Source organism: Chenopodium quinoa, unplaced genomic scaffold (assembly GCF_001683475.1).
Source record: "Chenopodium quinoa cultivar QQ74 unplaced genomic scaffold, ASM168347v1, whole genome shotgun sequence".
Lineage (NCBI taxonomy): Eukaryota > Viridiplantae > Streptophyta > Magnoliopsida > Caryophyllales > Amaranthaceae > Chenopodium > Chenopodium quinoa.
Window position 1 is genome coordinate 2,230,403 of NW_018745024.1, and position 16,976 is coordinate 2,247,378.

Below are 16,976 nucleotides of genomic sequence, written 5' to 3' on the forward strand. Positions count from 1 at the left end.
TGGTTTTGGACAAGTGGGCTAAGTGGATAACTGCTCATTTGAATTGACGTTCATCCTGTTCTTCCCCCTTTTCTCTGTTTTCCCCCAAAAACTCTAGGGTTCATCATAGCCTTGTTACACGCCTAGATCCATTATTTGTTTTTGTTGTTCCAATCAACTTTTCAACCAACAAAAAAAAAGACCTTAACTTTGGTGGTGTAAAGTGATACTCATTGAAATATTTGTGGGTCGATGTTTTAAAAACAAGTGTGATTATACAATTGAAATGAGTCATTATAAACTTGTTTTTTGTTTGAGTGTTTAGAGAGCCATAAGTATAAGTGATGAGAATGAATCTTAAAATCTCTTATAATAGAAAAGAGGACTCTAACCATTTGAGTTATCCCTCACTTTCAAATAAATAATTATAAGTTGAAAGTAAGGATACCATAGAAAGTTGTCCAAAATTCATCAATTGAAGTTCCTCACATCAAATTAATTATTTACTATGCCAATAAATTTGGTTGTGTTAAAGTACAATATGCACCAAAAACGGTTTGTAGAAAGAATAAAGGGGTAAACTTTTGCTTCTACCCCAACATATAGCATAGTAAAATTTTACAAGGACATACCACCATGAAACGCTAAATTGGTGGACAAGCCATAATTAAACAGTATAAATAATTAGTTAGTGAGCTATTTGCACAAGAGAGAATACATTGCCCCGCCGAGAACGTGAAAAAATTTGAGCTCAAACCAATATGCATAGCTCTGCATCTTATACAACTGGCACAAGCATGTATATGATCAAACTGCATTACATGCCTCGTCGGAGGTTCTCCAAAATCACGCGTTAGGCTTCCTGTAAAAAGAAGCTGCATCTCTGAGGGGTGGGACAACCCGTAAATGCAAAACGTTTTTCAGCAACATTCAACCTAATTGAAGTAATCTTGCCGGATGATTGAGATACGGTTAGAAGGTGGATCATCTTCATCCCTTTGCTTCCAGAGCTCTCCATTACTTTGCAGATGCCATGATACTTTTGGAGAGAGTGGCGTATATAAATCTGAGACAGTAAAAAACAAGGTGTTAAGTAATGACAATAAGGAAGTGAAGGGAAGATTATTCCAACCATAACTAGAATATCAAGAAACATTAAACAAATAACTGATAAAGGGACCAAATCTACCGAGTCAAATTGTGTCAATGAATTTCATCAGTCACTAGATCCAGTTTTGTAAAAGGCCTATATTGTGTTTAACATTACTGTTGTACAGAAAGAATATATTCTTCAAGTTCATCGATTCTTGGGATAACAAAAGCCTTATTGTTTTCATAAAAGAGCTATCTTGATGCACAAGAGAAATCACAGGGGTAGGGAAAAACAAATCCAAAAGGTATATGCAATTATAATTAATTCTTTAGAGCAGGAAACTAACAACTAATTACATCAACATATGCATTTGAGTTTTCAGTTTTCTATTCAGTTTTGGGTAAGAGGAAAATAACGTGACTACATCATCTCAGTTATAAGCCGAGGCCATGGGCAGATTGAGCATCAAAAGGAAAAGAGAGAAACTAACAAGTTAGACAAAAGGCAGATAAGAAAATAGACTACCCAAGTCAAACTCAAATAGACTCCCCTGTTTTTATCTTACGAAAGATGGATACCCATATATAACTGTATTCATAATTTGAGTGTAGCCCCTCTCTTTCATTCATGGATACCCCATGTATCACTTTAACACGGTATTACAGAGCCTCAAACATTAAAGAAGGGAAGAAAAATTACAATTAACTATTCAGCTCATACTGTAATAGTCAAAACTGGACTTTGAAAGTATACATGTTCACAAAATTTGATATCACTCAACTAAAGCAACTGGCTAGAGTGTAGTAGCCAGATTTTGAGCATATTATTCCAAGAAAAAATACACCCATTCCCAACACTATTGAACATATATGGATCACACGACTCACTAAGGCTCTGTTTGGTTTGACGAAAAACATTTTGAATGAAAAATGACTTCATGGAATACATTTTTTCAAGGAACATTAGCAAATTAGTTTTCCTTTAGTTTATTTCCTTACAAGAAAAGTTATACACGAATATAAATGGGAGTGGAAAGGTGAGGGTGGATGAGAGGAAAGGAAAAAAAAAACAAGGCGAGGAGGAGGGAAGAAAGGTGGCTTCCCTTCTCTTGTAAAGGAAAATGTTTTCCACCATTTGGAAATTTTTTTTCCACCCCTTCCCAAATCAAACAAAGGAAAATGAGCGCAAATGAGAAAATCATTTTTCATGATAACATTTTACATCAAACCAAACACTCCCTTACGTACACTAAAATGAAGTAATAACTTAAATCAAACTATAGTTAAAATCAAACCACCTTGAGATACCAGGATCAATGTCCAGAAGAATTATTTAATTTAACTTTTTTTTCTTTCACTCACTTAGTGTACCTTTATCATTCAGGCTACACTCAACCAATACCATGCCATCACTACTGGCTACAGCTTACAAGCCGCTACTCACCCATTCCAGATCAGTAGGGGTGTCCATTCGGACTTTGGATTGGACTGAAGCCTAGTCCAATCAAATCCGAAATATATTTGGACTCTCATTTTATAGTCCAAATCCAAATCCAAAGTTTTCAAAATCCAATCCGATCCAATCCAAATTAAAATTTCATAGTCCGAATCCAGTCCGATCCAATCCGAATTAATGAGGGGATTTGGCAGATTTGGGCTATTGGGTTTGGGCTTACTAATGTTAAATGGGTTGAAGTTTATTATTATTATTTTTTTTAATTATTTTTTTATATATTAATATATATATATATATATTCAGACTATTTGGACTGGATTGGACTTAAAAAATTTGAGTCCAAATCCAATCCGAATTTCAAAATTTTTGAGTCCAAATCCAATCCAAATTTAAAAAGTCCAATCCAAATAGCTTATTTGGACTGGATTGGATTGGATTTCGGACTGGAGTCCGAATAATGGACACCCCTACAGATTAGTACACTTTCCTTCTTCATTTGTCCCAAACTAGAGTTCTTTCTTCTAGTTTAGGAAATAACTCTTTTTCTTTTTTTTTTAATGGAGTGACATGTCTCTCTTTCCACTACTAAACAGCTAGGGTTTCACACTTTCTTATATTCACTATAAGAACAACCCACTTATCCTTTATCAAATCTATTTTTTTGATAAAATAATGCTCCATTGTCTCCTTTCACATCAACTTCTCCAAAAATTATCACCTAAACTATGTGCATTGATACGTGCCAAAACTAATGTGGGATGAAGTGAGTATTCCACACACAATGTCCGCTTAGGATCTTATGCAACTTCTTTTCAGGTATAAAAACTACTATATATTAAAAAAAATAAAAAAATAAAAAATAAAAAAGGGTCAAAAAAAGATGGGCAGGTGGTTCACTATTGCAAATTGAATTTCAGCAACAAAACCACCTTGCTGCCAGAGGAGCCTCTACTGAGACCGCACTTTTTTCCCTCCTTTTCCCTGATTCCCTCCCCTTACTTAATTAATCCCCTTCCTATGCTCATTTTGCAACCCTTTCTTCCTCTATCAATCATTTGATTGCACCAGTTCTATAGGACACCACAATCCTCCAACATTCAACAAGTAGGATAAGGCTTCTATAGGCCCATCAATAATTAGTTCACCCCAAATAATTAGTTTGAATTGTAAATTAAGGGTTTTTTTTTTAACCTTTTTTATTTATATCTTATTTCTTGATAAAACTGATTTCAACTTTAAAACATTTTTTCTGATCTAACTCCAGCTAATCCTTTCAAATTTTTATAATTGAACAAGTAGGGGCAGCTATCATATGCAGCCTAATAGGTCCCTATGAGGTTTGCATTGCTCACTCTTCTATGAACCGAGATACCCTGAGGCCTGAGACAATAGTACAGCGCTACAGCTTAGATGAAATTGCATATATACTGTCATAAAACCTCGACACTATGCTCATGTATTATATGGTACTAATTGTTTGACACATTGCTTTTAGGGACAATGCAAATGTTACATTAGTGTCAACTAGCCCTGGTCCATTGTAAAACTCATTTTACTTTCATATAAGTTTAATGATAGAGAATTAGAGATGAAGGATAAGTGACTCATTCAATGGCCGTGGAAGAACACTTGAAAACTTACTAAATGTTCTGTTCCAAGGCAAAGATACACTGAAGAATCAAACGAAAATTCTGGAATAAATAACTTATGTTTCATTAACAAGGAACCCTTAACTTCACAATTTAACCAAGAACAGGTCAGCAATTGAATATTCTGGTGTAACCAACAAACGATGTTTGGCAGAACTATAAACTTAACCAATAATTAATTAATGTTATTGAATAACTTGCCCATTATCTCGAAACAAATTACCCTTTACACTTAAAGTAAAGTGGGCACCCGAAACTGAGAGCACATAGACATTAAGTTCATAACTAAGCCACCACCAATATGGAGAAAATTACAAAGTTTCTCTCATGAATAATAATGATCTACCTGCACAGGAAATAGCTATAAAGTAGTTTTTAATAACACTTTCAGTAGATTTGATACACTTTTGAAATATGTACTGTTAGCACTACTGTTTCTGTACCACTTTTCATATGACACTGTCCTCAGGACTCAGGTGCACAGAAGTCTTCCAAGTTTATAAATATCGGCTGTCAATGGTTTTATAGTTACATACTTTCTCAAACAATATTATAAGGATCAAGTTCCAAGACAAAATGCCTTATTATGAACTTTCATGTACTCTACAGACTACAGCTGAAATACCGTGATTCCTCCTATATTGATAAGTAGCAATGAAATAAATTATAAACATTTTGTTTCTTACACTTCAATTGGTTATCATACAAGTTTTCAGCACTCATACAACAGAATTAAACACCAACATCAAATAAAACAGAAAAACCATACCTGTAATGAACGGCTGATCAGGCTCTCTTGTACTATGTAAGATTGCAGTTCCTGATAGCACAGTGATAAATCCACAAAGCTCAGATGCAATGCTGCTTATACTTTGACCATAATAATCCTATAGATCGAAGCCAAATTAAGAATGACATGATATAATCGATGCATCTTTGAACAAGCAAGTCTGCATGTACTTCCTCTGTTTTTTTATACTTGCAACACACCTTTTATCACGCTTATCAATGAGGTGATTAAACTAGGTAAACAAATGAATTAAACTATGAAATTTAAACCGTAGTAACTTATCCCTTTCTTCTTATAGGTGTTAAAATTTTGTAAATTAATTTATCCGTTTACCTAGTCTAATATCTTCCTTAACATGCGTGTCAAAGGGGTGTGTTGCAACTAAATAAAAACGGAGGAAGTATTAAATATAGGCTAATGAAAGTACAAAGGACATACCTGGAACATAATTGCACTAGCAAGAATCGTAAATGATGTGAACAGTGCATAATAAATAGGAGAGACCAATGCCGTATTGAATGTATCAAGTGCCTGTAATCATTTCCAGTGGAAATCAGATTAACAATGAATGGGTATTGGCTGTCTGAAGTGAGCCAGGTTCTAAAATGAATTAGTGACATTTGAATGAAATAACAATCATAGTATACGACTGTTCTACATCTGTTACTGTAGTAATCATGGAATTTCAAGATAGTAGTGGATCTGCAGAGCACAAAAATGTTTGATACTTTGATGTTTTTAGAAATCTACACTAGCAGGATTTCAGTACGGAAAAATACAACTGAACTCATCAAAAAATCTTTACAAAATCAAGCTAGTACTTTCATTTCCCCATTATTTAAACAAAATAAAAAAGCATCCTTTTGCAGCTACTCACAACTCAGCATCAATATCAACAGGTTCAACACTGCGACTCCATGTAAATATGGGATAGATGGATTTTTTAAGTACATGGTCATGGATAAATACAGCATGAGAGAGATGTGGCCAGGAAAATTTTTGCATGGAAAAACTTGGTGGTGGGCAAATTTTTGCTTGAACACATAGATTTATCCATGACCACATATCTCTCTCATGCCTATTTTTGCTTGAAAAAACTCGGTGGTGGGTAAATTTTTGCTTGAACACATAGATTTCCTATAGGGGAGTCCTTGGGTCCACATAGCATTCTACATTTCTAAGCAAGACGTACATCTTCACTTTCTGAATAATCATTTTGGGAAAGGGGTTTCTAGCACAAAGCCACAAAGTATCAGTTATCTTTCGATTTCACCCAAAGGTCGAGGGGAAGGGAGGATACAGAGAATCCAATAAGATGCAATCAACTTGGGTTAACTTAAGGGATGACTAAAATGCCAATTTCAAAGAAAGAAGGTATGAAAAGAAGGGAAGATATTCAGATTCCTTTGCCAGAAGGCATACGGCTGCAGTGTTAGGCACTCCCCCATCCCCATTTTTCCTTTAAACGATGTATCAAGTTCAGGGTGAGGGATAGAGCTTTTTTGTAACAATGTAAGGGGATTTTAGTAACATTCAAATTGTGTCTAATATCACATAAATGCAAACAATGGCTCTCCTTGAGGAGGCCAGGTGCTCACAGAAACTAAATAACTAAATAGGAAGATGCTTCATAAAATTTCAACTGATTTTGAAGGAATGCCTACCATGTTGAGATAATTTAACTGTATAATGATACATGTAACTGAAACCATCGCAAAAATCCATGCATGTAAGTATTTGAATTGATTAGCTCCATCCAAAGTAAGTTTGATTGCAATACCAATGGCCTTCACACTCATTACCTGCAAAGTACACGACATAATATGAACTGAAGAGCTTAGATATAGTAAAATAGATGTAGCATACAAACACCAAAGTTACACACTACAAAGCAATATACTTACTGTCAGAGATCCAATAATCGAACATATGCCTATATAAATCAATATATTGGTTTGACCATATCGAGGAGCACAATACATGATCAGTACCAATGCCACGGCTACAATTGATGCCGTATATAACAAAAATGCTGTGTGGACAATCATAAGCAAAAATTAATCATGACGCTCTAAAGATCATAATTATGGATGTTTGAATATATGAACAGACCTGGCTGAATAGCTAATGCCCATATCTCATCAACAGAATCCATTGAACGTTCCCCTGGTGCATGAAGCACAATGACAACAGAGCCTACTATGCAGAGAAGACACCCAAGCATCCCCATCTTCTGCAGTTTTTCGTCTAATATACAATGGGCCAACACCGCACTGAACCAATTCCCAAAATCAGTTGCAATAGTTCAAACACAATTGTATTGCAATGGATAGAAAAACAGATGAATTACCAGCACATTCAGCTTAAACTTACCTAACAATTATACTCAATGCACCAAGTGGTGTCACCAGCACAGCGGGTGCATAAATGTAAGCAACAAAATTAGCAATTTCTCCAACAATCACTGCCCAAATATAAAACCCCAAAATGCAGAAATGAGTACATTGAAACTTGGGAAACAAAACAAAAAGCCATCTGCAGATTGGTTATTTCTCCAACAATCACCAATTTTCCCCAAAGAACACTTCTAAACACAAAATTAATTTAATTTGGTTTGTGGAAACAGACACAACAATAACTACAGCATTATAATTAAATTACAACAAATTGAACAGCATAACCAAATGGTTTTTTTTTAAGTTTATAATATAGGAACTATAAGTGATTACTTGCAATTCGAAGTTGCAAAAAACTCTAGGAACTTAAACTTAACGCCAACAAAATTATTAAATGCACATAATCGAACAACATAACAATCAATTCCATTCCATAATCAATGTGACATGAATCGCATGATAACATTGTACTATCTATGCCTACAAATGAAAACGCACTCGAAACAATCCAATCCTTAGTTCCATACAATAAAGAACACAAAATTGGTAGCTTGTGTTCAACAATGCCATCATCATACCACCTTTAGAATGTCCTTTTTCACAAATTCAACAGCACAAAACGAAATTCCACAAATTAACAACATTGAACAATAATAATATAAAGGAAGAGTGGCTTACTAGTGCCCATTCCCACCCACCAAAGGGGCTCCATCAAGTAGCCATACCCACCATTTCCTAAAATTAATCAAACAAAACACAATTAACACACATTTTAGGCATAATTAGGTAAAATGCTGAAAAGGGTATTTATCAAATTGACCAATATAATCACATAGTAGAGAAAATCACCAGCCCGAGGGCCCGCGACACCGGCCCGCTTAAGACCCTTCTTCTTGATGATGAAACTAGACCCAATGAAGGCACTTGACACACATGTCAATATCACCCCCTTCAAATTACTGCTATACATTGCTTCCCAAAACAACAACAACCACAATAATAATCAAAACAACAACGATTTTGATTGACCATGTATCATGATCCTCTAAAATACACAAACCCCAGATTAAATTTCAGCTTCTTCTCTAATAATTCAATCCCACACCCTAAGCAACCCAAATTTCCATAAAAACCAAATCAATTTGTTGGGATTATGATCGAAATCTTACAAACCCAGCTCAAAATTTTTGAGAAAATCAAAATAATGAACTTCTTTACAAGAAAAAAAAATGGAAAATAGTTGACCAGAAGTTACAGAAGCTAATTTTTCTTTGAATTTTTGTAATTGGGTTGTTCTTCCTCTTATTTTATTTCTGCAAAGTTTGCGATCTCCTTTTACTTTTCTTAAATGAGAGGCAGAAAAAGAAATTAAATTAAATCAAATAAAAACGACGTATTTTTGTAAAAAAAATAAATAAATAAAAATTCTAATCCCACCTGCCCGTCTATTTGCCATTTGAGCCATCAAGGCATCAATACGTTCAAATTCTGACACGGGGCCCATCATTTGGAGAATGCTAGTATTGCAATTTGCAAGTACTTGTTAAACTAAGAAAAGTGTCAATTTTTTATGCGGAGAAATTAAGTGAAATACTATGTAAGATCCCGTGCTATGCACGTATAATCCTTTCGTCCTCCTCTCTTCATACCTTTTTGATAGGCCCTTATGCACAAATTTTAATCTCAAAATGCTCACCCGATTTGCTTTTTTTAACAACAATTAATATTAAATTTTTACCAAAATTCCCTCCAATTTGCAATAATATTTGTGCAAATTTAACTTTCCTATGTAAATTTTATTTTCTTATGTAATTTTATTACTTTCCCTCTCTACTTTTTTACAAACACAATGTCAATTTACTTTTTCAATGTACTTTGACTATTCTTATTTGTGTTTATTAATTTCCGTGAAAAATGTCCATAAGAGACTATCAAAAGGGGAAGGAGTGAGTATAAAATAGTTTTTGTTTGTATTTTTTTCACGGTATTTAAGAAATAAGAGGAGAAATTGGATGAATTACATTAATAAAAGTGAAAAGTACAACCATAGAATAAAGTGAGAGAGAAAAAGTAGAAAAAAGTACGGAGTAGAAAGTATGTGTAAAATTTAAGGATAAATTAGGAAACATGATGAATAAAGTTAAAAAAAATGAGGGTATAATACACTTTACATACTATCCAAAAATGAAAACAGAAACAATATTTTAGATCTCCAAAATAGGAAAACGGAAACTATATTATGGGACGAAGGGAGTATATACGTACTCCCTCCGTTTTTAAATACTTGCTCCACTTTCCATCTGCGGCCATTTTTAAATACTTGCTCCATTTCCTTATTTGGAAAGCTTTTACAATATTTAATCAATTTTTCTCACCTAGTAGTCCCAACATATATTTTCTCTCCTCTAAGGGCTTGTTCTCTTACATTGAAATTCAGTTCAGTTCAGTTCAGCTCAGTTCGGTTCAGTTCAGTTCAGCTCAATTCAGTTCAGTTCAGCTGAGTTCAGTCAATGAGAATAGGCCCTAATTCTCTCCATTACTTTTGCTTTGTATAATTTTTTATTCTTCCACCAACTCCATTATCTTCATATTTTATTACTTTCTCTAATTTCTCCTAAAACTCCGCGCATGGAGAAATGGAGCAAGTATTTAAAAACGGAAGGAGTAATATATAATTGTATATTTTTGATTGAAAAGTATTACAGAGTATAAATTTGTTGAAAATAATAACTATGTGATAGGTTGATTTAGTATTTACATTTTTTTATTGTAGCATTTATTCCTTCTGTTTTTAAATAACTTGTTTCACTTTTCTTTTTCGACCATTTTTAAATACATGCTCCATTTCATTCCTTATTTAGAAATCTTTTATAATATTTAATTTATTTTTCTTACCTAGTAGACCCAACATAAATTATACTTTCTCAGTTTTTTTTTAGTTGACACCTTTCAATTATCACGCTTGTCAACGCATGTTTTCAATGTTTAATAACTTCAATTATCAACATTATAAAATTATAAAAAGTGGATTTTAATAAAATATACATATAGACGATCCAAATAAGATCCCACGTGACTATATTTTATCATATCTATAAATCACAAAAGCGAGTCAAAGTGTAGTCATGTATAAGTCAAACGATGTCAACTAAAAAAACGGAGGAAGTATTTTATTAATTTCATATTCTCTCTCCTCCAATTCTTTCAACTACTTTTGTTTTTTACGGAGCACAATTTTTTATTCTTCCTCTTACCCCACTACCTACATATTTTGTTACTTTCTCCAATTTTTTCTAAAATTTCGCGCATTGAGAAATGGAGCAAGTAATCAAAAACGGGGAAAGTTATATACCACTGAAACAAAATTAGGCAAAAAATCTGAGCATTCTTATTTCTTATTGTAAAACAAGTCACAAATTATTGTAAAAATATAATTTTTGTTTATAGTTGCCTATACTTTTTTAAGAATGATTTGTGAATTTTTTTTTTTATTTTGGATATAATAATTACTACATTAATATGGAATATGTTTAAAAATAATATGGAGTATTATGTTTTGTGAATGATTTGTTTCATTGATTAATAATTTTTTTATTAAATAATAAAAATAACTAAGGGCCTATTCACATTTACTGAACTGAGTTGAACTGAACTGAACTTAACTGATTGGAGCTGAACTAAACCGAACTGAAATGGACTGATTGGAGCTGAACTGAACTGAACTGAATATTTTATAAGAGAGTAAAATTAGGAGCTGAACTGAACTGAACTAATTGGAGCGGAGCTGAACTAAACTAAACTGAACTGAACTGAACTGAAATTAAGTAAATGTGAACAGGCCCTAAGTGCACCAGGAGATGACATGTGTCATTACTGGTGTGTCTTTTAGTATATAACTAGCGTGTCACCCGGGCATTGCCCTGGGATGTTACTTTGAGTAATCTTTTTTTTTTTAATAAAGTGTTTGAAGTTTTAATAATTTGGAATATAATGTTGAATATTGAAGAGAATATAAAGAATAACTAGTTATTGACCCAGGCGATGCCCGGGTCATTATAAATTTATTACTTTTAACCGCACTATATATATATTTTGGCTTGTTTGTCACTAAGAGCTTAAATGTTTTTTTTTTATTAAAGATGATAACTTAAGAAGTTTATTTGTTGTTTGTATGAGCTGGTTTGACTATAAGAATATTTTTTTTGCATTAATAAATATATTGTAAATGATAAATAGATTTGTTGGGTTTGAAAAAAATTGATAAATCAAATCTGTATAAATTTGATGTCAATAAGTATTATTCCATAATGCACAAAAAAAAATTATTACTCTATAATTACAATTGTAATATATATTTACATAAAAAAAAAAAACCAATCAATATTATTATTAAAACTCAAAGGTAATGAGTGTCACTCCGCCATGTGTCATTTTTTTTGTTACATTTCGCCATGTCATATTCATGTCATTCGAACCCAATAACAAAAAAAAACAAAAAAAAAACCTCCCATAAAGTTTGTAAACGGCATTATTAATGCTACCATAATTGTCAATTATAGTGATTTATGTATTCAACATTAAAACATTACTGTTCAAAAAAAAAATTAAAACATTTACTTAGCAGTTATAAAATAAAGCAATTCAAAGTGTTTTTTTTAAATTACTATTCTAATTATTTGGACTCAATTGAAGTATTGGAATCATTAAAATAGTAATTACAAAAAACTGCTAAATTGCCTCATATTATAACTGTTAAATATTTAATGACTTAATTATGAAATTAATGGCTGAATTACACCTTTTTTGATGTTATAATCAAATTAAAACTTTAATATTAGTACTTTGACACTTATCCTATCATTATAAAATAAAACACTTTGCTATTGTGGTTGTGTGGTCAGGAATACCAAAAATTTGTTACAATAATCGCTCATCTGCTCTTAGTAAAATAGTAGTGCATAATTCTCTATAGTATTGTTCGAGTAAAGAAGGGTAATTCTGAAGTGGCATGACTTTCTTAGCATCTTTTTTGGAAGAATATTAGTTTTTATATATCATTAGTTTGTATAGTATTTGTTTAAATCTATATGCTATACTTATCTCCTTTCAAAAAAAAAAAAATAATAACATGCTTATCTGTAGATTTATAACTATTGTATAGGTTATACTATAAAAATTGTAATCTACCTTCCCCAATAGTTTTTATATACTACTAATAAGGTTTGTTACCGTTTAATTTACTATCATATCAATCAACGGTGTGTAGTGTTAAAATGTCTTCTTACACAAGTTGATCATTTGTTGAAATATAGCTTACATTTTGTGATTAGATGTCATTCCTTTTAGTTTTCAATTATTTATATGATTTTTTTATATTTTTTTGTGTGTGTTATTTGCAGTATTGTTCAACTGGCTGATTTTGGTTGACACTTTACGAAGAGATATGATAAGAAAAAAAAATATATACTATGTACATTGGAATCTTTATAGAGAGTGAAAAAAACGATGGTATAGTAGGATAAGAGTACAAACGGTATAATTTTTTAGGACTATAATGGTAATCTACGATTTACAAAATATATGACTTTTTAAACTATCAAATAATCTAGAGAAAAACATTGTGGAATTGATATTTGTGGTCAATTCAATTTATTGATTCTTTTAATTTGTGTAATATGTAGTAATAATATTAAAAGCTATAAGTTTCAATCACTCTATATCCACAATCATCTAAAAATATAATCCGGGGCATCGCCCGGGTCACTAACTAGTTGTAATATATAAATCAAATCTTTTACTCTAGAATTACAATTTTATGAATTAATGCACATACAAAAAATGGAGTAACATTAATTTCTTACAAATTTTATTATTGTGTAATTATTAAGGAGTTACATTCCAAGGAAAATTTAAATAGGGTGTTACACATATGAACAATTTTCATTCCAATGAAACTACACATTATACATGGAGATTAATGCATGGAGTTTTTTAAATTTTGATGGAATATTATGATACGGCGTCACATCATACGCCAAATGGCAAAACTGACGACACATGGAAAAATAGCATGTCTTGCCATGAGTTTTAATAATATTATTGATATTGATATGTTGATATTAATATGTGTCTCTTTGTTTTTGAATTTGGATGTAATTTTGAATTCTACATTTAAATTCATTTATGTGGAAGAATAGAGCATAAATTATTAGTAGTTAAGATAGTAAGACATGTGGTGTGATTCTGTGAGGTTAGGAGTTCAAACCTCAATCTTTATATGCGTTTTTAATTAACATTACCATGAAATTAAATATTAAGTGGTGATGTGGAAGATGTTATGGTATATTAACTTTAGAGGGTATTGTCTTTTATCAGGCCTTACAGGTTACCAAACCTGTAATAGCAAGTCATTGGCCACGTGTCAACATTCTATAGGTTAAAAAAATTAAATTATAAAATTTAAATATGAATAAATAAAAATATTTTTTTGAAAAAAAAAAAACAAATCTAGCTAAACACCCCCAACCACCGATTTTCCACGTCTGACACCCAAGCTTTGACATTAGATGACTTCCCTCTTTCCCCCGTATTCCGATTTCCCCCCTCCCCCAGCGCCGGTACCGCAAACCACCTCCCCAGCGCCCTCTGCTCGTTTTCCAGCTCTCCCCCACAATCAAAACTCCCTAAAAACTATCTTACTCCACTCGCTAAAACCATCTCAATCCACTCCCTTCACCATCATCGATAATCTAGGAATATCAACACCGACAACCTCACAATCCTGAAGAGTAATAAATCCCATAGGGATTTTGATGGCGTAACCATCAACAAAGACTTTAATGACGTCTTCAGGGTTAGGTAAATGAACACGGGTGCTATCAACGGGAGGACAAGTAGTGGACGAGGAGGATTTGGGGTGGTTTCAGTAGTGGCTGATCGGAAGTAGTGTTGTTGAGTTCAAAGGTGGAGAGAAATTGGGTAGGGGAATGCCAGTTAGGAGGGGTTTACTTGGTGGTTGTGGGTTGGAAGGGGTTTCGGGTTCTTTGGCAGGGGTTTGGGTTCGGTGGTGGTCACTGTCTAGGGGTGGTGGTGGCTGCAAGCTGGGAGGGATGGGATCTGGTAGCTAGGAAGTTTAGGGGAGGGAGGAGTTTTCATATTTTTTAATTTTTTTTAAAGATTTATGTGTTTTTAACCATTTAAAAGTTGACATGTGTCCATATAAAAAAAAAAGTTTCCTTTTCTTCAGGTCACCGGTCATTTGGACCTGATAAAAGAAAAAACCCCTAAAGTTGGGATTATTCAGGAATAATTGATAGTTGGGATTAATGAGAGTAAATGGCTCAAAGTTGGGATTAATGATAACAAATTTTCCATAAATAAATAATACAATAATAGTTTTTGGGTCTGGGCGATGCCTCGAATTGTTACATAAAATTGATCAGTAATATATGTTGTAATTTATGATTCAATTTTCCTGTAATTAAATTTGTTGTTCACATTGTCATTTGTTACTTATTAATATTTTGAATTCAAAAAATCACATAGCTTTGTGGTAAGACATTTAGTTCAAGAGTTAGAGGTTGTGAGTTCAAATCCTGGTGAGCTTTTTTTTTTTTTTTTATTATTATTATTATTATTATAAGTGCATGACATGTAAATATGTAATCAAAACAAATTGAATGAAGAGCCACGTGGCGTTATGAGTAGTTGCATGGGTGATGTGGCGCAATGAGGAGAATATACATGACAAATGGAATAGAGTATTCAAGTTCTTAACTTGTTGGTTTTATTCGAATTACCCATGTCCAAGGCTAGGTATGGAACAACGAGCATGACACACTTATGGGTTGTACGAGTTGATTGAGTAAAGGTTCGTATTATATTATTCGAGGTTGAGTTGATAAAGGTTATTTTTCAGAGTACAATGTGTAATGTAGTTTCGAACTACATTGTTTAATTGAGCTAGTATTGTCAATTATTCAATTATACTCTATATTCTGATATGTGGTGATTACTCAGCTTTTGCTGACGTGTGTGTTATTTTGTTGTGCTACTTGTGTTTGCGGCCATGTCTTTTTCTTATGGTGACCCTGTGAAGATCTATTTAGGAATTTGTCCTTAATGGTGAGTAGTCAAGATTGTTTAAGCAGGTTGATCAAGTGATCGTAGCTAAAGGACCTCTAGTGATCGATTAGTGCTTTTTATATCGAGTTTGTAAAGTTGTATAAATAGCTCACTTAGATTTATTGGGTTGTAATTATTGAGATTTTGTAAGCCTTATTGACAGGGTAAAGTCGTATCCCCTAACCAAAAATATTACCTAAGTCCTCTAACTAATGCAGATAGGGAAGTAGGGTCGAATCCACAGGGAAACAAGTCTTTCTACTCCTAATTAATTATTATAACCTAAATTATCAAGGTAACCAATGTTAATGTAATTAAAGACTATACTACAAAGAATATGATCAGGGAAAATAAAGTAGAGAGAAATTAAATATTAAAAGGCCTAGGGCATAGGTTCACTAATAAACAATATTCCAGGGAAAATCATAATAAGCAATCATCAAGCATCGATTAATCATATTATAAAGGGCTTTCGCTACGTATTATAATCACAGAGTTAATTTACCGGTATTAAATCTCATCTGTCGAATTTCGACTTAACCATTTAGAAATTAGTCCGCCTATTGAAACTAAGCCTAAACATCAATTCTCATATGTCGAATCTCGAATTAATATTGCTAAACTCATACAATTAAATTTGGCCAAACCTAATTGCATAGCATTAAATCAATCAATAGGAAATTAACCAAGTATTGATAATCAACAATCACAAATTTACCCCTTCATATTATTTATTAGATCCCCATAAACCCTAGAAATAAAACTACTCAAGCATAATTAAATCTAAACTAACCAAATCAATAAAGCAAGACATAATGAATGAATTAAAAAAATAACTGAAATTAAAAGAGAAGAAATTGTTACTAAAAGAAATCTGGATTAATGAATAATTAAGAACAATGTTGAGAGAGTTTAAGAGAGAGAAAATATCCTAAGTAGAGAGATAAAATCTAAAAGAGAAGGTCATCAAAAATTACGTACAAAGATCGTACTTAAACATCCCTAAAACAAATCCTTAAACGAAAACTAATCAGGTCCCTAAAAAAACACGCGCCCGATCGGGCCCGCCTTTTTTCTACGCCCTTGCTGGTGTGCTGCGCCCGATCGAGCCTACGCTCACCCGATCGGGCGCGCCTTTCATCTTCATGTTGCTTTGTGCGCGCCCGCCCGATCGGGCGTATACTTGCCCGATCGGGCCTGGCTTCTTCTTCGAGGCTTGGATTTCGATTGGGCTCGATTCCTCGGCCCAATCCGGATTTCCTCTTCGGGTCTTGATTACTTGATCCAATTGCCTCGGTATCACATACCAAGCCCTTAATCACAGGCTCTCACCGGTCCTGGGCTTCAAGGATGGTCGTGTCCTCTTAATGCTCATAGTTGCTTCGTGAAAAACCCGGAAAATGCTCCAAGTGTACAATTTCCTACAAAACTCAAGCAAAACTACAAAAACACTAGAAAACACAAATTAGTAATAAAAGTGGCCCTAAAGA

General features: G+C 33.1%; 1 protein-coding gene across 2 annotated transcripts; it reads right to left on the bottom strand.

The window, feature by feature from the left end:
* Positions 1-446: 446 nt before the first annotated feature.
* On the bottom strand, positions 447-8,850 carry LOC110708283 (probable magnesium transporter NIPA6). 2 transcript variants are annotated; one of them, XM_021886373.1, is made up of 9 exons: positions 8,212-8,850; positions 8,041-8,097; positions 7,340-7,430; positions 7,079-7,239; positions 6,871-6,998; positions 6,631-6,768; positions 5,405-5,497; positions 4,946-4,996; positions 447-1,045 (listed from the first exon to the last, which is right to left on the bottom strand). In XM_021886373.1, exons 1-9 carry the CDS (start codon positions 8,330-8,332, stop codon positions 833-835), a joined length of 1,053 nt encoding a protein of 350 aa, XP_021742065.1. In that variant the 5' UTR covers positions 8,333-8,850; the 3' UTR covers positions 447-832. The 2 variants fall into 2 exon arrangements, with proteins under 2 accessions (XP_021742065.1, XP_021742066.1); XM_021886374.1 differs by having other exon boundaries at positions 4,946-5,063; positions 8,212-8,846.
* Positions 8,851-16,976: the final 8,126 nt, after the last annotated feature.